General features: G+C 40.6%; 1 protein-coding gene across 2 annotated transcripts in view; it reads left to right on the top strand.

The window, feature by feature from the left end:
* The first annotated feature begins 4,027 nt into the window (after window positions 1–4,027).
* Window positions 4,028–23,161, top strand: part of LOC311064933 (growth factor receptor-bound protein 2-like) — a 33,344-nt gene continuing 14,210 nt past the window's right edge. For both annotated transcript variants that reach the window (XM_084085004.1, XM_084085003.1), the window contains exon 1: window positions 4,028–4,397. In XM_084085004.1, coding sequence (XP_083941130.1) covers window positions 4,320–4,397 — 78 coding nt within the window. In that variant the 5' untranslated portion in view covers window positions 4,028–4,319. The remainder of the gene's footprint in view (window positions 4,398–23,161) is intronic.

The following is a 23,161-nucleotide window of genomic DNA, read 5'->3' as shown; positions in this document are numbered from 1 at the left end:
TTCTGCCCTCCTTTGCCGTGGAGCTCCTTCTCAACAGATGACATGCCATCTGTTTTTGCTCTATTCCTGCACCATTTTTCACTGTGGTTTGACACACCTCATACACTCCATTAAATGAATCCATCATCTTAAAAATATATACAATCCCACAAAGGATTGAACGTACGTTTTGACATTTTCAGGGAATTAAGGCAGCTATTTGGAAACATTACTTCTAGCTGACTTATTGTCCTCACCTGATCCAAACATACCACAAATCTCTTGCAACATATTAATGAGCATGACATCTCGACACTTTATGAGTTACCAAAATGATTCAAACATTTTTATTAGATTGTGAATATTTAGAACAATTATTGACGCCATTTTTCGTAATTTTTAAAACCAAAAAGTGCCGTGGACATAGACAAGTCTTGCCAAGGACATGTGATACAATCCCTCCCGTTTTTCAGTTCCAACATATTTTTTTTAAAACTTTTTCCACACAGAACCAGGAGATAACATGCATACAAACTGGCTCAATAGTGCCACGTGCCAAATCAGGACAATGTGGTATTGCAGGTGAAAGTGCTTTATTAGCCAGAGAGAAGTTAGTTGGAATGAGTATATCTGAGGCTTGATTTAGGCTCAAACCTTTTGAAAAACGTTTGAGGGACATAAACAATATGATATTAAATATTAAATCGTTTTTTTCAAATGCATGTTGTAGATCCTTTAATAAAAAAATCACACCCTGTGTGAAGAGAGTGGTGCCTTTGATGAGCCCCGTATTGATGTTGTCATCAATGTTTGTTTATTGTCAGATATAGGAGTGGTTAGCACCACTCAAAAACAATCTTGACACATCAATATAAGACATAAGTACTGAAGAGTTTTGCCCTCTATATTTGTTTACAATTTCCTTTCATGCATAAATGCAGAGGTCAGTGCCATGCTTAGGTTTAAAGCCAAGTCAATCTGGGAACCCATCGTCAAATAAAAAGGAAAAACAGCGCCCCCAGCATTTTTCACTCTGAATCTGTTCTTGAGAGATTAAAGCCAAGCTGGTTGTCTGTGGTGTCAATGTACTTATTTATTTTGTCCAATAAAATCCTTTCCAGCACTTTAGACATGTATACTGGTTAAAGCTATGGGTCTGTAGTTGTCTAGGGCAGGCTACTAACTTTACCAACCTTGTCCTTTATAACTAGGACTAATAAAACAGAGAGCATGGAATCAGGAAGCATACCATGAATCATAAAACCAATAAAACATAACACAAGGAGAGGAGATCTTCTTACACTGGCATGATACAGTATGTGCTCAGCAGCAATGCCATCTTGGCCACTTGCCTAGTGTGTGTGTGTGTGTGTGTGTGTGTGTGTGTGTGTGTGTGTGTGTGTGTGTGTGTGTGTGTGTGTGTGTGTGTGTGTGTGTGTGTGTGTGTGTGTGTGTGTGTGTGTGTTATGATTATGATTATCTTTCAAATCAGTCTCATGGTGACGCTAACAGCCCTGTTTCAATTGATTGGATTGGGCCTATGTGAGCAGGGGAGGCATCACATATGATTGGTCACTGTTGGTCACTGCCAGTCAGATTGCTGTGTCAGGAACTTTCCAGTTTACAGAAATTCCCCAATTTGAACCACTAGATGGCCGCACTGCCCCTTATTTGAGTCCTAACCATAGTTCCTGTTATGTCAAGTCAATCTTATCTATTATATCACATTTCATATATAATACACTCAAACTGTTCTTCATGAAAAGGATACATTTATATAATACCCCCCCCCCCCGCGCGCGCGCACACACACACACACACACACACACACACACACACACACACACACACACACACACACACACACACACACACACACACACTCACACATACTGAAATATTTCAACATTTCATCTACACATCTCCATCTACATATTACGATTTATGACCACCTACCCCCTCCCCACCCCCACAATTTTCTCTCTTTGCCTCTCTCTCTCCCTCTCTCTCTCACTCTCACTCTCACTCTCACTCTCACTCTCTCTCTCTCTCTCTCTTACAAACACACACACACACACACACACACACACACACACACACACACACACACACACACACACACACACACACACACACACACACACAGACTGAGAGAGAGAGAGAGAGAGAGAGAGAGAGAGAGAGAGAGAGAGACAGAGACAGAGACTCAAAGTGCGATCTGGGGACTCCCAGGGCTTGATTGGGTTCTAGAGGGTCTCCAGCAAGCATCTAAATCAGTTTAACCACTTTCACCCTGTTTTATACTTGGCTATAAAATTGCCGATCTACAACTACAAGCGATCTACAAGCTCACTAAAGTTAAAGTGAGGCATTGTGAGCTAGTATATCTGCAATTTTGTAGCAAGCACAGTGAAGAGAAGAGGGCATTACTGTCTCCACCACATGTCAAAACACCAATGGAATATCTTATGAGTTCCATCCCTCGAGTTATCTTAAAGCAGGGGTCCTGGGACCCCTAGGGGGCCCTCAGAGTTACGCCCTGCGAGGCATTGAGAGCTTGTAGATCGGCAATTTTTTGGCTAAAGAGGCTATAGGTGTAGAGGGAAAAAAGAGCAGACTAAGTAAAAAAGAAAACTTTAATCTGAAACACAATTTTATACAATATAGAGTAGGGGGTCCCTGCTTCATCTCTCTCTCAGCTAGGGGGTCCTTGGCCTGAAAAAGGTTAAGACCCCTGTCTTAAAGTATTATTATGCTATTATATGAATCAATTAAATTGTTCATTTTTAAAAGAGGTCAGCTTCCCTAAAACTCTCAATGGTTTGTTTTAGGAAAATGTGTAGAAACAGCAGGCCTATAATTGATTTTGTCTCATCTTTTTGTATAAGTCCACGAAGAACCTGTGTATGAGTGTATGTATTGTATGGTTTGTTATAAACATGTAGTTAATGATTAACTACATCAATATTGACAACCAGATGTTATTAGATTAACTGTTAATCTAAAAACATCTGGTTGTCAATATTCTCCACACACTACCGGTTGATATATGGGCTTTTCCCTTGTCATGGTGCTATTGGCTAATTTGTTGCAAAAGTGTTTTCTAATTGGTCCTGCGTGATGTCAATCATATTGAAGTGTTCTCTAATTGGCCCTGCCGTGATGTCAATCATATTGTTTTCTTCCTCCGTTGGTCACACTCATAGATATATCGCCACAGAATGTATTGTGTGGGTGCGGCAGCACGTCACCAATGTTGCCAGGTCAGCTTATTATAAGCGACTTTGTGCTTCCTTTTCTGTAAAGTTGCTTATATTGGTAGTTGCGGGTTGCGGTTTTTGGGGCTTGTTTCTAAAGTGTAGTTGCTTATTTTGGTCTTATTTCCTAATGTTGTTTAATGTTCTTAAACATTTTCATGTCAAGGACCCCCTAATTAAATTAATGTATATTTTTAGACCCACCCAACCTTCTGAAAATATTTTGTGCCAGAGACTCCCATACAAGATTTTGTGGATTTGAAAATATTCCTAAATTTTCACTTTTTTTTCAAGATTTTCCTTTGAAAATAGCAGATCTACAACCTCACTACGTGTTGCGATGTGGCACGTGAGCTTGTAGATCGGCTATTTTCAAATAGTGCTCATATTATGTGGCTTCTTTTGGGCTTGTTTTCATAATAATAATAATAATAATAATAATAATAATAATAATAATAATAATAATAATAATAATAATAATAATAAAAATAATGCATTTTATTTATAAAGCACGTTACATTCTTGCGAATCTCAGAGTGCTACAAGGTTTAAAAACATGGCATAAAAACAACATAAGCAACCAAACAATTACATGGGACCCAACTAGGCTAAACTAAAGGGTCATATTAAAACTAGGTAAAAACACGGCAAAGACCAAAAAAAAGAAAGAAAAAAGGACCAAGAATAATTAAGAAAACGCTTTGTTATAAAAGGAAGGGATTAAACTGACCTGGTTGCTTATTTCTCTCTCACAATCTGGCAAGTGGCACACACAGCACATCACAGCAGAGCTCAGTCCGTGGTGTTGCGTTATTGTCTGAAGTGTAGCGAGCTGTTGTTACCACATTACACTGTTACATTGTATCTATTCTTCTGGTACTATTGGTACAAGTCTATTCTTCTTGAAGACGCGGTGAAACAGTACATACGTCTCATCAGACAGTGTGAGCTCAGGGGAGGAGAAACGACTCAATGACTGTGTCCATTTAATGTAGCTTCTTGAAGGAATAAAACTCTGCTGGAAACTTTAAACCGGGGTTTTTCTCTGGGCTTTTAGTTTTGACATCCTGAAGTGTTAGTACTATGGAGGCCATAGCCAAATTCGACTTCACAGCTACGGCGGATGACGAGATGAGTTTTAAACGTGGAACTATATTGAAGGTAGGTTATCATATCTATCCTCCTATCCTTTGTTTCTCTATTATACAGCTGGCCTACTACACTTACACCATCTGCAAGAAAACAATATATATACTGTAATCTGGCCTATGTGTAAACTGTCAGTTTCTTGTTAGCAGCCTGACATCTTACAGGCTAATTTGCTTAGAGATACTTTGTTAATATCCAGTATTTTAGGCTTATAGTCAAGACCACAATTAGCCCATTCGTGTGGTACTGTATATATGCCTTATATTCATACAAGGGATGTTGATACATTGCTATAAGCGTCTATATGTAGGCTATAATGTAGCCTACTCCATGCTCTTGTATTTCGAATACATATGTCATGTGGTTCCAGACATGTCTAAACTGGACAATTAGTTAACTGTTTTGCCACTTTAGCATTAGCAACTTATCTGGGAAAGGTATAATGTATCGCATGCTTAGGCCTACATTATATTAGGCTTTTGAGCTCATACAGCAGACTATATAATATATTTATATATGCCACCCTTTTTAAAAGTTCACATAAGCCTCATGGTGGGGCATGAGGGTGGTGGTGGGTAAATGTGGCCCTGTGTTTACAACCACACCCCTTCCCTGGGAATTTGACAGCTCTGTAATTTCAGGGTCTGTCAGAGGAAAACTCCACACTCAACCATGACATGGTCAGTGAGAGTGGCTTTTAAAAGCCATCGTGTTACCCCAGTAGTGTTACATCTGAGACTATAAACTGCAGGCAGGCAGCCAACATGTCATGGGTACAGTCAGTCAGTGGTGGTTACTTTGCAATTGTTACCACCTGTGACCTGGATTCAGACCCAGGAGGTCTCCTGTATGGGAAACCAGACATCTACCGCTCACCCCAAAGGGGAATCCCCACACCCTGGCCAAGGGGGATTTGGGGCATCTGGGCTACAGGCAAGGCTACTGTGCTACACATTAGTCTCTGTAGTAGCCTACATAGGCTAATAATTCAGCCCCCTCTACAGATTAAAGTACACAGCTGTTCCGTACTTAGATTAACTTTTTTTTTCTTCAAATATGCTTTATATGGTCCTGTTAATATGAACCTTCCAGCAATATCTTTTTAAAGATGGATCATTATCAGTCCTCATGAGGGGATTATTAAGGCTAGGCAATTTTCAATCTGATGGCGGTTATTTGCAGAATACATTATTTTCCACAAGTTCCTGTTCCTGTTACATTTGCGCATAATGTGAAATTATACCCATCCTAACGGAACTTTTAGCAGCAGTGGTTAGGCACAGCACCCAGGGAGCAGCTAGCTAGGGGTTAAGTGTCTTGCTCAGGGACACTTGGCAGGCTGATCTTCTCTTTCGCAATGAAAGCTCGTTTCTCAGCAGTGATGCTTTTCCACTGTCTACACAGGGTAGCCTGTCTGTGTGTATCTGTATATTGTCTTGGACCACTTGTTTTTTTCCCAACGGTTATTCTGGCACTGTGTAAACTCTGTGGCCCGTATCAGAGTAAGAATTGCCTATTATTCTTAGATGTACTGTAAGCCAATTCTGAGCTTTTTATCTCCTGTAAATCTTGTCAATAATGTTACTAAGCTAACTTGAGCTTGAATCGTCCATTGGCGCCGCAAATCTGTATATAGCCTTTTCTGTCAAAGTTATTTGTAAAGGAGTAGGAGGTCTGCTGAAGGACATTTGGTGGAGGTGAATGATGGAAGGCACATGCTGGAATATCAACACACACACACACACACACACACACACACACACACACACACACACACACACACACACACACACACACACACACACACACACACACTTTAACTCCTTTATTTGAGTCCACGTTTATAAAATACAATTACTGTACATTACTAGATATTTTTCAGTTACTGCTGATGCCATACATACTCAAAATAACATGTGCGACAGACAGTGAGTGCATGGCTCCAAACATGTTTACAGAATGTAAAACAAAGGGTAAAAGACTGCAGGAGACGTGTGTGTGTGTGTGTGTGTGTGTGTGTGTGTGTGTGTGTGTGTGTGTGTGTGTGTGTGTGTGTGTGTGTGTGTGTGTGTGTGTGTGTGTGTGTGTGTGTGTGTGTGTGTGTGTGTGGCAACAGTTGGCGCGGATCTCAGCAGTCTACTCCTTTTTTTTTTTTTTAAGTTCTGCTGTGTTGGGCAAGTCTTAATGCAACCTCTCTGGAAAGCTTTGTCGCAAACTGCCTCGTGTGCTGGATTCTGAGAATGAAGGGAGGAAGAAAAAGAGTCCAAAGAGAATGTTCTGGAGCTGATTCAGGAACATTGGCTAACCCTTGTTCCTAATTGAATAATAGACAACAGAGGAGGGGGCTGATTGGTTGGGTTTCCTGGAGTCAGCAGAACCCTCTCGGTCTCCATTTCTGTCTTTCTCTCCGTTTCTCCTTTCTCGCTGTCTGTCTCATTCTTGCTCTCTAACCATACACTTCAAAGCTGCCTTCCTTTTTGGTTTCGGTTACTGGCTTTCCTCTTGTCATTTGTACTCTGTTAGCTTAACCACAAGCCCTGCTATTTTATATGTGGTCATGCTATTGTGCAAAAAAAAAAAATAGCCGATCTGTCAAGCTCACAACGTGTTGCATTGCAATTCGTTGTCATCTTGTAGATCTGGTATTTTATGTTCATGCCCAAAATAGGATGCCAGGTTGTAAGTTGTTCTTTTAAGAGATACTGCAGGTTAGCGCTGAGGATCTTGCTGTGCAGTGCTGCATGTGATTCACTTGCACCATAATCAAATTGTAGAGAGGACCGTGCTGTGTGATGCACTTAACGTTTTACCTTTGGCTCCTCAGTGAATGTAGCAATCAATGCACACGTCATCCTCAATTTCCCTTTCGAATCGGATGTAATATCGAGAGTTGTGTGTCTGTCAGTCTTGCTGCAAGGACTGAAAAACTGGGGCAATTTTTACTCTTGAGATTAATTAACGCTGGCAATTTTACTGTGTGCCATCAGTGACTCGAATACTTCAACTCTCCCTTCCACCAAGGGGCCAATTAAGATGAATTTCACAGAGCTAAAAAGAGTGCCTATATTAAAGCTCCAGGTTATAAACCTGTTTATTTTTGACAGTTTCGTAAACCAACACGATTTGTTATGAAACCTTTTGACATGACGGAACCAGAAGATGCAGAATCCCATGGCTGGATACATAATTTGACTTGGGCAACGTCAGTTTGAATTTTCTGCTTATCTGCAAGCGCTAGTAGACACCTCTTTTCCCTAATTCATTACAGTGTAGCATGTCGGCTACATGCTTGGTTTGGTTTGCCTAAATACTGTATCAAACATGGCCCACACAGTATAGCCTTGCCTAGTCTGGGCAGTCTTTATCATTTGAATGCATCCCTGTTATGCTTATCTCTGCGTTTGTGAGCTGTACCTGCACATTTACAATTAAGCGTTATCAGCATGAAATTAACACTCCAATGTTACTAGTCAACAACACGCATCACCCGACACACCTGTAGGACTCACTAGTGCAGTGACAGAGATCAACCTTCCCACCTGGCTTAATACACACATGGCATGAACACTGCCAGTTCTGTTCGTTGCAACACCTGGCCAAGCCGGAGGCAACGTGGAGGGGGGAATAAAACACCAGTCTCCATGGTGGAAATTTACACCTGCACCACCTGGACGCCGTGACTCTGTTTATGTGAGGCCTTTTCCCAATAGCGCCAGTGTGCTGCAGAAAAGGAATGATCGCTGCTTTTCTATAGCCCCTTAATGACAAGAAGGGGGTGCTACACCTACATTCCAGCTATCTTGGTTTGCACTGTACCCATTATTATTTTGCTTATGTTTTGGGGGGGGGCTTTTATGCCTTTATTGATAGGACAGTAGGCTGACAGGAAATGGGGAGTGAGATGTGCCAGCGACCCAGGCCTTATTTTGCTTATTTGACTCCATTCGGCAGACCACAATAGTTCTCAGCAACTTTCACTTGATTCTGTCTCATAAACCAACTCAATAAAATGTTAAAACTCTCTTAAATATCTCTGCGGGCTATTCCACACAGAGCATTCAGGAATAGTCAGCATAAATGTCATAAATGAATGTCTTCTTCTAACTGGATCCAAGAGTTCCTCAATGTCTCTTTTTTATGAAGAGTGACTGGCCATCACAATTGTAACATTATCAGTATTACATTCACCCCTGTTGATAGCAATGTTATCAGCTCTCTCCCCTTTCAGTCCCTCCACCCCTTACTGTGGATATTGAGAGCCCTGACAGGAAGGTGGAAGGATGTAAGGGAGGAAATACACCCAAATCAATTGTGGCCATTTATAGAGCAGCTCCAGAACACAGTAATCTATCCCATCACACTCTTCTCTTGACAGCCACAGTGCCGCTACTGCTCTCCACCTGGAAGAAATGCCAGGGAGATTAGAGAGAGAGATGGCATATCCCCTTTATATGAAGACTGTCAATCATGTGTGTATTCCTGAACTATATGCACTGTACTGATCTTGATACATAGACCTGTGTATACAAACGGAACAGATATATTTAAAACAAATGATATATATATCTATATCTATATCTACCGGTATATCTATATCTATTGTCCAACAGCAAAAACACAAGTGTGTTTTCAAAGTTTTCCACCTGCTATATTTGATTGCAAAGTTGCAATGTTATGCTGATCTGTTAACACATTTATTCTATAGTACATACATTTTCTAGTTTCCTTTTTGATTCTTTTTATTTCACACTTGCTTTAGAAATGACAATGACTGTTTCCTGTGCCAATAATGCCCCTTTGAAAAGAGAGACAGAGAGAGACAGACACACACAGAAAGAGAGAGAGAGAGAGAGATGAGGGGGACAGGAAGTGTGAAGCTCTGAGGAAATTGTCTTGTTTATGTTCTTTCTCCCCTCCTGTAGGTTACTGGCAGAGACACACACACACACACACACACACACACACACACACACACACACACACACACACACACACACACACACACACACACACACACACACACACACACACACACACAGATTGCAACACACACAAATACTCATGAAGCAATGGGTGGAATCGGCCTCACCCCCTTTTTCTGTTAAACAATTACCTTTTCCCATGACTTTAGTCTCTGTCTTCAATTCCAATCTGTCACTTCCATCAGTTTGTTGTATTTAATCTGAGGCCAGTAGTTGGAAATGTCACAGCGTGCTCATGGAGGAGGTGCATGATAACGGTGGGGTTCAGCAGTGGTGATGGAATTGCATTTTCAATTCCAGGCATTGAGTGAGGTGGAACAGGCAGGCGGTTGTAGAGGGCTAAACATAAAACGGTCCTATCGGGGCCCTTGTTGTACTCAACGTTGTCATTTCTGTCTCAGTAGATGAGAGAACAGCGGCAAAGCCCAAACAATCATAGCTGAAAGCTTCAGCTATAAGTTTCAGCAGATTTCCTTGAGCTTATTATTCCATAATCGGTTTTAATTTAAAATCTCCCTTCAGGCTTTTTCTCCCCACGGGGGAGTGTGTGTGTGTGTGTGTGTGTGTGTGTGTGTGTGTGTGTGTGTGTGTGTGTGTGTGTGTGTGTGTGTGTGTGTGTGTGTGTGTGTGTGTGTGTGTGTGTGTGTGTGTGTGTGTGTGTGTGTGTGTGTGTGTGTGTGTGTGTGTGTGTGTGTCGCGTGTGTGCTTAAGCCGAAGAGACATGGGTGGGGGCTGAGATGAGTTTGAAAGAAAGGATAATGTACAACACAGCCAGAAGCTATAACAAAAATTCTAGTTATACATTTTATAATTTTTGAAAAATATTATGAAAGAATAGACCATGAAACGACATGCTTCGGGTAACGCACTAGAGGCTACTTCTTCTCAGGATGTTCAAAAAAATGCAGTGTTGTGTCATCCCTTCCCCCCACAGTCATTGGAACCTACTTATTAGCATTGAAATCATGTCTGACCCAATTAAAGGATCACTTGGCTAGAAGAAGGCTAGCACACCATTGCACAGATGTTTGAGTCTACCCGTGCTGTCATCACTTTGAACACGGCTGGCGTTATTTTGTCAAGAGACCTCCTGTAAGAGTTCAGGGCGCCTCCTATATTTACCATACATTCTGGGGACTCCTCTCTTTGAAGCTTGCCTCGCCTGTTTTCCTGCTTCATCCCGGCTGCCAGTGTGCATTAGTTGGAACACATTGCGTGTCTGTTCACCGGGAAACATCCTGGGGCTCTGCTCAACCTGAAGAAAGGGTGAATCACGCAAGGGGGAGACGGGGTGTTTAAGTAGGCTACCTCACAAAGTGTTTTGGAAGTAAAGGAAGTTTTAATGAGCTACAGTTATGTCATCGCTGATTAATGATACTCAGTCCAGGTACACTCATCTTTGTTGTGCGTGTGTGTGGGCTGGCCCCGAAGGTTCAGCCGTTTTCTTCGTTATTTATTTACTCTTCATCTTTCTAGCCATCCGGTTTAGAGAGTTATTCGTCATTAACGATGACGATTATGATGATGTAAATGTCTCCATCATCAAAGAACATGGGCATCTGTAAGATAGACTCTGTCCTAGGGAAAAATAGGTTTAAAATTCGTTCGGCGGGGGGGGGGGGGGACAAACACACCTCTGAACTCTAATGATTAACTTCAGGGCCAGCCCTAACACACACACACACACACAGACGCACGCTCGTGCACAGGCAGGCAGGCAATTTTTTTATCCGGAAAAATTACAAATCAATTATTTTAAGATGGAGGAGAGATTTGATAATCGATTAGTTTGTTAGTTTTGCACTACAGTAACAGTACATCTGTTCACCCTGCTTTTTGTCTGAGATATCTGGAGCATACCATAAGGCCATGGATGACCATACTTATGTATGGTAACATATTTAAAAAACGCTGTTTTGCGTGCCAGAAGTAGGTCACTGTGACCCTAGCTGCTAGCAAACACTGCTTTATCCAGTGGGGCACTATGGAGTGCCTAACGGCCTAATACTTTGCCATGTTGATATGATGTTGAAGTGAATATTAACCCATTAAGACCTGGAACGCATCTGTGTCACTATTTTGATTTGAGCTAAAAAGCATTTCATTTTACACGTTGGCTATTCAAAAATAGCAGATCTACAAGCTCATAGCGCGGCACCAAGTGCCGCGCTACGAGCTTGTAGATCTGCTATTTTTTTTAAATCGCAAAAATGTGTGCAAATCTTTGAATATATATTCTTTTAGTGCAAACATTTGTAACTCAAATCTTTGCTTCTAGGGGTGCCTGGAACAAAATATTTGGAGATGGGGTCCGAGGCAAAATACATATCATCCTTGACATGAAAAAGATTGAGAACCACTGACATAGAAACATACGTTTTTCAGAAAACTGTTGGGATTTAGGAGACATTTGTAGAATCGGCTTCAGGTCTTAATGGGTTTTAAGGTCCAATCAATTTCTGATAGGATTTAGGCACAGTCAAAAAGCCTTTGAAGATTTTAGAGGGAATGGCTTAACAAATATATATATATAATGTTATTTTGTTCTGCCTTGGTTAACAATGTTTAGCTTCTTATATGTAGTTTAGTATGTAATGCCCTTTTTTCCCTCCTGGTTTCAGTTAGTAAATTAATTTGGTAATTTAAAATACGTAAAGGCGCGTAGACTGTTTTCCAGGAAACTGTAATGCTACTGCCTGATGCTGCTACTTGTGTCATAGTCTGTTATGTGTAGTTGCTTTTTTATGTTGTGACTGGTCTGTGTCTTTTTTTAGAGGAACATAATGGAAATGAGCCTTAGGGCTTTATTGTGTTTTTTTTATCCTCCCTGTGATATTGTGTCTGTTTTATGTTGTGGAATTGCTGATGTGCTCTTTCCTTTTTATCAGCAAATAAATTCATTCATTCACACTAGTACAACCACTCAGCTCTTTACAATCTCTCCTGAGTCAGTGCCTCACTACCCATGGTTTTAAGGGGATATTTATTTGTTGTTCCACAGTGTGGAAATGGAGACATGGTTTCTTGTCAAATTAAATATCTTCACACTGGTAGTGCACACACACATATTGTGTACACACACACACACACACACACACACACACACACACACACACACACACACACACACACACACACACACACACACACACACACACACACACACACACACACAGGGTATGACTGTGTAGTGTAGCTGTATGTCTCCCATTTCTTAACTATTTGTAAATCTGTGTATATAAAACATATATCCCCTATCGAAGCTCTTAACACCAACATTGTTCATGTGAAGCAGTTTGTTTATTTGTATGTCTGCCTCAGGTTATAAGAAGAGTAGGCACTAAGGAAGTTTGGGCACCTCAGTGTAAAATGTGCAATTTTGTCCAAAGTGTAAAAAATAAGTAATGTAAAGTATACATGATTTGAACATGCACAGTACATCATTATCAGACTTAAATGTACTATACCCTTCAACTGTTCAATCATGTTCTATTTATGTATTGACCTGAGGTGCCCACTCTTCCTATTACGTTCCTCAACCTCCGCGCAAGGCGGTCTTTCTCGCCCAAGCCGGTCGCGGAGCCAGGCCAGGCACCGTTGGATGCGCTTCGCCAGCCCGGATCCAACGAGCCGTTTTAAGGCGAAAATCGTATATATCTACAAGCACCGGCCAGCGAAAGCAGCCTGTGTCCGGCGTCCGCTCTGAGGAGCGCTGTGGACGGCCACTGTACGCAGAATAGCTCGCTTACAGCGTCGGAGATCCAGAGCGCCCCTCCAGAGCATGGAAAAGCAATAGCAGACAATGGGAAAAGATGCCTGTCATTCGAACCAATCGTCAAAAAGGGACGGGCACGGCACGCCCCCATTGTCATCCAAAACAATCAAAACATCACAGGCACTCCCCTTTTTTTGCTGTGTCTTTAGAGTAGACCAGCTTGCTGTTCAAGCTGGTAAAAACAAGGAAATTAGACTTGGGAGAAGAGGACGACATGGCATGGCAATTATCTAAAGGGAGCTGATAATATCTAGGCCTACATGCCAATTTTTGTGAAACTGTCTGCATTATGCATATTGACTACCAGATTGTGAATGATTCATGAGCTTTAACACATGAAAAAATGCTGCTGCAGTTTATTAGCTAATTGTTGCCTCAACACCAGGAAATGGCATGATTCTTTCAAGAGCAGTGGTTGAGTTGAAAGAAAAATGGAGCAATTCTCCATCTTACCAAATGGTTTTTCATACTGTACCCTTCATTTTTTGCTTTTCTCTCTCACCCCCCACCCTCTCTGTCTTTGTTTTTAAGAGAGCAAAAGAATTAGAGTAAAATGAAGGACATTCACCTCGCATGACATTCAGTCTGTAAACTCAGACTCCACTTCACTCCCATAGCACTCCTCTCTACTTTTTTCCCTTCTCGTCTCCTTTTGATAGAGGCTTGTTACGATGCAGAATTGCATATGTATGTATGTTTTGGTTACTTGTTCACCACATGTTTTTGGTATTCACATTTGTTTAGCTTGACCACAATTGGAAAGAATGTTATTTAGATGGAATGTTGTTTTAGAAAGATGCTAGGTTTGATGTTTACCTGGTATCCTAGTTTCTTTGAAGCAGTTTCTTTGTTTACCTAGTTTCTCTTTTCACTCTGCGTGACTATTTTTACCCTTGTTGACTATAGGATTCATGCCATTTACTCCGATTTTGCGCTTGCAAGTCACTCCGGATAGGAGCATAGCTGCTAAATGCCTAAATTGTAATTCTGCCATGCAATGTTCAGAATACTTGTTTCGGCAAAGCCAACATTTTGAAATAGCAAGAACATTCTTGATATGGGCAAAGGCTGTGACGGGGATGAACAGTTGCTGATTCACAGTGATTCATCCTATCTTGCTAACACCACACACAAACAACCCATCTTCTATTCATGCACGAACCCAGGTGCACACAGACGCATAAAGGGACCAGTGGATGAATCACTTAGGGATGACATCAGGACTAACATGGCCCACGGCTGGTTGCACTAAATGCAGTAACTATATGGTGGTTTGGAGAATCAGAGGAGGGTATGACGTTAATGACTTTTGCTGAAATCCGACTGTCTCAATCTATGGTCAATACTGGTGTTGTGTGCATGTGTGTGCAACCACTTGCACATGATTACAAGAATGAAAGAGTCCCTCACACTGTTGTAACTTGCCATTTGTAAAATTTCTTCTATTCACCTGCCTTAAACTAAAACAAATTTCAGTTGTGTATATGTTTCTTACACACATGTATGTGTCTGCTAACCAACTGAAGAATATGGTTGCATTTTGTGGTTTGGTTGTGGGCCCTGAGAATGGGTGGCGTTGGGCGCCCATATTGAGGTTTGGATAGCCCTGCCACCTGTTTAGGGCTTCTATTAGTGTAGCTTTGTCCCACCTCTTTTAAATCATTGACCACTGATAGACATTTCATTTCAACTTTTGAACTGCTTGTTACTATAAAAGAAAAGAAGGAGAAGCCTCTGGCCAGTTGACTAGAGGGGTAGAGGTCCGCTAGCGGGGCCTTTAGGCACTTTTTGTCTTACTTTGTTTTTCTCTTTTACATTTTGCAATGATGTAATGTTGAATTCAAAACTTCAAGCCTAAAGGCTAGTTAGTTAGAAAAAAAGATTTGCAATGAGCCGAGTTGAAACTTGCAATTGTATTGCAACATAATGCCCCAAACTGTGGTTTGCAACACTAAAACTGAACAGTCCACATCAAGGCGACGAGCTGAGACCGCAACGGCTCTTGTCTTTGTCTTGCCACGTCAACCATTCAACATGATTTGTGTGCATGGGGATCTCATCTTAAACAAGCTACGTGCTTAACTGAGCTATCCAGTTTAGTAGACCTTGTATTGCGAATTTGTACTTCCATTTACTGTTATGTACTGCCATGTACTGTTCTCATGTCTTACTAAATAAAGTACATCAATCAATCAACCGTCTTCCTCCTTGAAGCGCAGACTAGAGCATGTGACAGCAAAACCTTTTCAGCAAAACCTTTTCTCCTATCTCGTATCTATATTGTGTTCCTCTTTTATTTATATCATATTGTAGACAATCAACTCCAGGCTATACAGTAGACGGACCTGTCCCTCCTTGGTGTGGGAGCGAAAACAATAATGTGTGCGTGAAACATTTGATTTGTATTTTTCTTGTTGTATCGTTTTCCTAAATGTGTTGTGTTGCCATTTGGGACCTCAGTGCTCTGACTTTGGAATATGATATGGATATGTAATGTACTGTAACAGTTGCAAGAGTGACAGATAAACAGAGACATTATAATGGTATGATCTGAAACTTGTTGCTTGTGATTTGACAAGTTGAATCTCATGAGACTAAATCAGCTGGCTTCGGCTGACCAGCAACAGAGTCATTCAGACCGCTGAGATTCTTTTGCAACATTCTAAAACGGTTTCTTCTCATTGCGTCTCTTCTGATCTGAACTCGGCTTAACCAACCACTTGACTTAAGCCCTATATATACTTTGTTGTACGACAAATAGCAAAAATAGCTGATCTACAAGCTCACATCGTGGTCCATCCATTGCATGTAGATCTGCTTCGGATTCGGATTATTCTTTTACAATTTGAAAGGTTTCGAAGGTTTTTGCCTAACATACCCAAAATTCGGACTTCAGGGTTAAAACAAATGGTTTAATTAGCTTCTGGCCAGAAACACATGCCAGTGGTTCTCAAACATTTTCATGTCAAGGGCCCCCAAATTGATACGTATATTAGGCCACAGACCCCCATCTAAAAAGATGTGCCAGGGACAGGGATTGTGCCAGGGACCCCATAATAAGAGAAGATTTGTTTTGTTCAAAATTATTCACACATTTCAAAAATGTTCAGACTTTGGAAATAGAAATAGCCAATCTATAAGTGCATAGTCTCAACGCGCAACAATAAAGTAACTCGAAATTGACTGCACAATGACATTAAGCGTCTTGGATTACCCATCTCAAGCAAGTGTCCTGTCTTTATAAATCATCGTCATGACACGAAAATCAGATAAACTACAGTTTGCTTTAGAAATGGTATATACAGTATGTAGCCTACTGTATGTACCACCAGCCTACCGGTATGGCCCTTTAAACCTGACGCGTGTCTGTCCGTGTTTCAGTCATTTGAGCCAAAGTGTCCTGGCCTCACAGATACCCACACCCTGTGTACTTTCACTTCTCTTTCTCTTCTCTGATGATGAACCTTCACCCAGACACCCATGCTGTTTCAAGAGCCCTCTATCTCCTCTCCTTCTCCCTCCTATTCTGCCTGGTTTTCATTATTTCTTTCACTTCTCCTTTTCTTTTTATAACCTTCTTGTTCCCACTTCCCTCTTCTACATCTCGTTTTCTTTTTCATATTCATGCTGCCAGTAACTGTATGATCATTTGCCTATGAAGTCAGAAATGTGTCTGTAACCTCACTTTGGATTACTGAACCACATTTTCTAATAATGTTTGTGTCTTATGAAAACAAAATGTAAAGAGCGAAAACAGATGATCTACAAGCTCATAATAAGCTCATAAGCAATGCAACGCTATTTCCGCTATCCGTAAAAACAAAGTATATAGGGCTTAAGTCTTTACGATGTCTGCTGCTCTGCAGCTCAGCCTTCAGCACGCACACAGAACCCCTCTGAATAATACAGTGCTTGAGATTAAATCCCCTTTGGCACGCGAGAGGCGTGAAAATGTTACCCCCCACTTTCTCTTTTATCCTCCTTTTCCCTCATCTCATCTTAAGCCCGATGCATACTTTGTCGCACGACGGTGTCACGTGCGCCGGAAACATCCAAACACACAAGCTCACACAACGTGTCGCGGACATGGCGTGTTGTTGTGGTCTTGTAGGTCTGCTAATTTCATAAATTAGACTTTACTCTGCCCCTACCCCCCACCCCCTCCCCCCCACACACAACACAAGTCATCTTCTCCCCCTCTCTTTGAGGCAAGAGGAAGACAGGGATTGAAGGAAAACTTGAGAGAAGAAAATAAGACGGTGCATGCCTAATCATCGTTGCCCTGTATTTAGATGTAACATTTCACAGACATAGTCTTGTGTGTGTGTGTGTGTGTGTGTGTGTGTGTGTGTGTCTCACTCTCACTCGTCTCTCTCTCATCTCATCCTAGTCTTGTGCCCCCCCCTCACCCTCTTCGTGGTGTATCTCTCTTCCTCTTCCTGCTTCTTTTTTTTTTTTCCATTTCTCTCTCTCTCAGCCGCCCACTTTCTTTCTCTTCTCTTCCTCCTCCTGTTGCCAGATTGTTCCTTTGTTCCATTCATCAGTACAAAGACTTTTATCAGTCGGGGCCGTTGCCTGGGTCATTATCCTCCCCTCTCATTTCCTCCACCACACCGAACGCGTGCGCGTGCGCGTGCACGCGCGCACACACACACACACACACACACACACACACACACACACACACACACACACACACACACACACACACACACACACACACACACACACACACACACACACACACACACACACACACACACACACACACACACACACACACACACACACACACAAATTAGCTCATGCCAATCTCTGAGCCAATCCGGATCCATATATAGGGGAACAACAAAGAGTGCTGCATGAGGTCATGTCCAACAGACTGTCATTGTGAGTCATACGTGTGCGTCAGCTGAAACCAGTGGCCCCTTTCAATTAAGCACCTCGTTAATTCTCTCTCGGAGTCGCCGCTCTGTGGATTGCTATCATCACTTCAGAGCCATGCCCAGGTAATTAGAGCTCCTGGGCTGGTTGAGTCACCGTATTGAAGTGTGTGTGTGTGTGTGTGTGTGTGTGTGTGTGTGTGTGTGTGTGTGTGTGTGTGTGTATTTCTAATTGCGTATTTCTGCGTGCGTATGATGGGACGATAGGGACGTGTACTGATACGTTTCTAAGAAGTACTGGTGCTTCAAAACATACAGAATCACAAGGTTCAAGGTTCAACTTTATTGTCAACAATACCAATTACAAGTAAAAGGCACAGGAAATTCATTGTGTGCTCAAAACCAACACAGCAGCAGCTGCAGTCTCAACAATACCACGTTAAAGACTCAGTGTCAAAAGTGATCAATGTTAAAAAACTAAGCTGCTTAAATAAATATTATTATATTAAGATCTAAACTACCGAAAGTGCAAAATACCTACAGAAATACCTACTACATTACATTAGTAGTTAGATTACATAACAGTGTGTATGCAATGAATGCACACTGAGTTAATCACAGTCCTCTAGATGCGAATTTGAATTGGAACAGTTACATTGAATTTATACTCCCTTGTATGATGCTGTCATGTGCTGACAATAGCCAATCTAGATCTACACTACATTTACTCAAGTACTGTTCAATACTTTTACTTCTACTCCACTACATCTCAGAGGCAAATATTGTACTTTTACTCCACTACAATTATTTGAAAACTTCAGTTACTAGTTACTTTGTAGATATGAATTATTATAATATAAAACATACATTAACCACTTTAGCCCTATTCTATACCTAGGCTATTTGAAAATAGCCGATCTACAAGCTCACAACGCGTCGCATCGCGACGCGTTGTGAGCGTGCAGATCTGCTATTTTCAAACATTTTGTACTTTTACTTTTGGTACTTTTAAGTACACTTTGATACCAATACTCTTGTACTTTTACTCAAATAACATTTTGAACACAACTTGTAACAGAGTATTTTAATGTTGTGGTATTGCTACTTTTACTTAAAGGACAACTTTAGTTTTTTACAACCAAGGTTTATGTTTTAGATTGTAATTAAAGCAAATAAAATATGATTGTTAAAATGTTTAAATGTACTGCTTTCTATAGTTTTAGCAATTTTCGCAATCTTTTTTTACAGTGGGCGGGGGCATTCTGTCCGGTGGCTAAATATGTCTTTTTTTTACACAATAACCTGGCGTTTTCAGTATTATAATTTACAGTAGCTCTTCTAGACCCCAATAACTCACATCTGGCCATCAAAGACCACAGGACCTTTTTTATTGTGTAAAAAAGGCATATTTAGCCACCGGACAGAATGCCCCCGCCCACTGTAAAAAATATCGCGAAAATTGCCAAAACTATAGAAAGCAGTAAATGAAAAATAAAATAACACTCATCTTTTATTTACTTTAATTACAAGCTAAAATATAAACCTTGGTTGTAAAAAAACAAAGTTGTCCTTTAAGTAAAACACGTGAGTACTGTTTCCACCACTGATTTCCGGTGCGTGACACCTGCGTGACACCGAAGTAGACTCACACGGGGCTCTCCTCTCTCTCTCTCTCTCTGCCCCCCCCCATGCTGTGCTGGGGGGAAGAGAGGGACAGCTGTTAGCCACGGTAGCAGGTTGTAGAATTGGCAGCAGCAGCCAGGCCCAGAACAGAACAGATGGTAGTATAGGGCAGCTGTGGAAGAGGAAGAGGTTGGAGAGAACAGCACACCAATCTGGTCACCAATTTGACTGAGATTGGTAATTATAATACACACGGGGATTTAGGGAACACAAAGATGAGAGACACTCACTCTCACGCACAGATGTGTTCAAACAAAAGGGATAGAGATTATGCTAAATGACACCCACAGTGCTGAATATGCACCGTTAGGTAGTTCAGTTGCAGATTACCAGTCGTTAACAGAAACCATAGTGGGGATGTGTAAAAGTGACCAAAAATGAAGTTTGAATACTATCATTCTATTAATAACGATTATTTGAATATTCGACCACTCATACTAGGTATCCTCTAAAATGTAGTTACTATGGGCAGGGTTTGGACGACAATATAGGCCTTAGCAACAGAGTGTTTTTGTAAATAAAAAATAATAATCCTAAAAACGTACAAATACATACAAATATGCAATACTATTGATAGTGATACTGAGTTTTTATTTATTCATAGTCATGCTTATATTGTGCTATTTGTATGACGTTTAACATACAGAGGTGTGTTACAAACCGTTTATTTTGTATTCTTTATTACATTAATAAATGACCTTCCTTTACATACCGTACATTGATATCATTCAGGAAGACTATTTAGTTTTCTCCTGCTCTCTGTTGGCTTGCATCTCCTGCTCGTCTATTCTTTTTAAACCCCCCTCCCTTGCTGCTTGAGGATTGGCGAGTGAGAAGAGAACCGGAATTGGGGCAGATTTTGCATTAATGCCGATTTCTTTCTGCAGGGGGAAAAAAAGACCCTATAAGCTGCAACACAAGCTTTAGGTTGCTTCTGTTTCTTTTTTTCGATGGGGGAAACTGTATGCCTCAGCCTGTGAGTGATTATTGAAATAGTAGTCAGCTGAACAGAAATGAAAGATAAATACTTGATATAAACACGGAAAATACAGTTGTTATACTGATCTCTCTGATTGTTCAGTATCTGTTCTGTGTCGACGTAAACCTGTGTGTGCATGTTTCTTCTTTGACACTGTTATTTTCCCTCCTGTGGATGTTTTATGTGGCTGTCAGTACACTTTCCTTGTGGCATAGGAATAGTGGTAACCACCACACAGTTGACCAAGATGAACCCATATTCTTTTTTTGCTGGGTCACCTTGGCGAGGGTGTACAGTATGTTGCTAGACCCGAAACACCCGTCGACCCCAGGCTACAACACTGATGAAACGTCCCAGATTCTGCAAATGTCTTCTAAATCCTAACAGTTTTCTGAAAAACCTATGTTTCTATATCAGTGGTTCTCATGTCAAGGACCTCCAAAATGATATGTATTTGGCCGCCGACCCCACCCCCCATCTGAAAATATTTTGTTCGAGGGACCCCCCAGAAGCAAATATTTGAGGAAAAATGTTTGCTTTAAAAAATATGTATATTCAAAGATTTGCACACATTTTCACGGTTTTTCAAAAATAGCAGAACTACAAGCAGCACTCGGTGCCGCACTATGAGCTTGTGTATCTGCTATTTTTGAATAGCCAAAGTATAAAATGATGGTTTAAGTGGTTACACAGATGCGTTCCCGGTTTTAATGGGTTAAGGGTCCATTTGGTTTCCTTTGTACACTAGGAGTTACAAATGCATAAACCGACACTGAGGATTTTACTGTGTAGGCTGCATAAGATCTGATTTTCCGCATCAGCAATTTGAAGAGACGTTTTTGAATATATTCCATAAAGTTTCACAATACATAATCCTTAGCCTATTGCTTTACATTTCTACCACCTTCAGAGTTTCAACGCTTCTCTTTGATATTTAGTGCATTATTAATGATGACTTTCATTTCTTTCACTGTTGCCAAGATATCAGTGCCCCTGCTGCATGGAAATTCCATTCTTCAATATGGATGGATACATGATAAATGATACATTACGGTATCATACATGTCATTTTTCACATCGTGTGCAGTTTTATCATGCATTATTGATCGGCTTTGTCAACTGCTGCGCTGATATCAGAATGTGAGAAGAAGGAGCTCCTGTTCTGACAGTATGACACTTTCAAAGCATTGAAAGTGTGACGATGTCTATAGAAGACATGAAAAATGGTTTCTGAAAAGATAGATAATTGGCTAAATGAAGACTTTAATTTAATGTCTCCCCATTTCTCTGAAATTGTATAGTGATGCATGTCATACATGTCACCTGGTTTTGACAATGGGTTATGGCTAGAAGATTTTATACGTTTGGTAACCTATGTACAGGATGATCATCTAAAAATATAGTGGAAAACGTCATACAGTGTACTAGTGTATACAAGATTAAGAAAAGATTGAAATGTTTCACTTTATGTGCAATGAATCTAAAATTTATGAAAGTTTCACTTTAAAAAATATATATTACGGAAAAAAAACAATTTATTTTCCTCCACAATATTCTAATTTATTTTGATGATGCTGTAAATCTTTTCTGCTGCGAATACAGTTGGACTGTTATCTAGTTAAGGGGTGTGTAGTGATTGGGTGGTTGTGATTACGCCTGTTGATTGGTATATATGCATCCCACGTTCTGTGTTTCCATGTTGAAATATTTTTCACACATTTTCAAATTTTAAAAATACCAGAAATAGCAGATCTACAAGCTTACAACTAACGCGTCACTTCGTGACAAGCTTGTAAGCTTGTAGATCAGCTATTTCTGCTATTTTTAATTTTTTTCAAATTATTTAATGTGTCAATCATTTCATTGTATATTTCAGTTATTTGTCATATCTGCCCTGAAAGGCTTCATATGTTCCAATGTTCAATGCCAAATACACAATTAAATCATTAATCGCAATTATTTGAGTGACAATTAATCGTCAACGTAACCCATTAAGACCTGGAACGCATACTTTTTTTTGTAATTTTTTGATTTGAGCAAAAAAGCATTATTTTACACTTTGGCTATTCAAAAATAGCACAAGCTTGTAGATCTGCTATTTTTGAAAAATCGAGAAAATGTGTGCAAATTAATATATTTATATTCTTTTAAAGCAAACATTTTTAACTCACAACTTTGCTTCTGGGGGTCCCTGGAACAAAATATTTTGAGTTGGGGGTCCACGGCCAAATACATATAATTTTGGGGGTCCTTGACATGAAAAAGCACTGATTATAGCAACATAAGTTTTTCAGAAAACCGTTGGTATTTAGAAGACATTAGCTAAGAATCGCCCTCAGGTCTTAATGGGTTAAATCTGTGATTGTGACAGACAGCCCTAGTGAGGTAGTGTCTGTGGGCTGGTTCTGGACTTGTAACTCTGAATCACACATAAAAGCCACGCATATATAAGCCACCAGTATAAGGGTGTTTAT

The sequence above is a fragment of the Gymnoscopelus microlampas genome, assembly GCF_963454915.1.
Source record: "Gymnoscopelus microlampas genome assembly, chromosome: 2".
NCBI classification, from domain to species: domain Eukaryota; kingdom Metazoa; phylum Chordata; class Actinopteri; order Myctophiformes; family Myctophidae; genus Gymnoscopelus; species Gymnoscopelus microlampas.
This window is presented reverse-complemented; position numbering and strand designations above follow the sequence as displayed.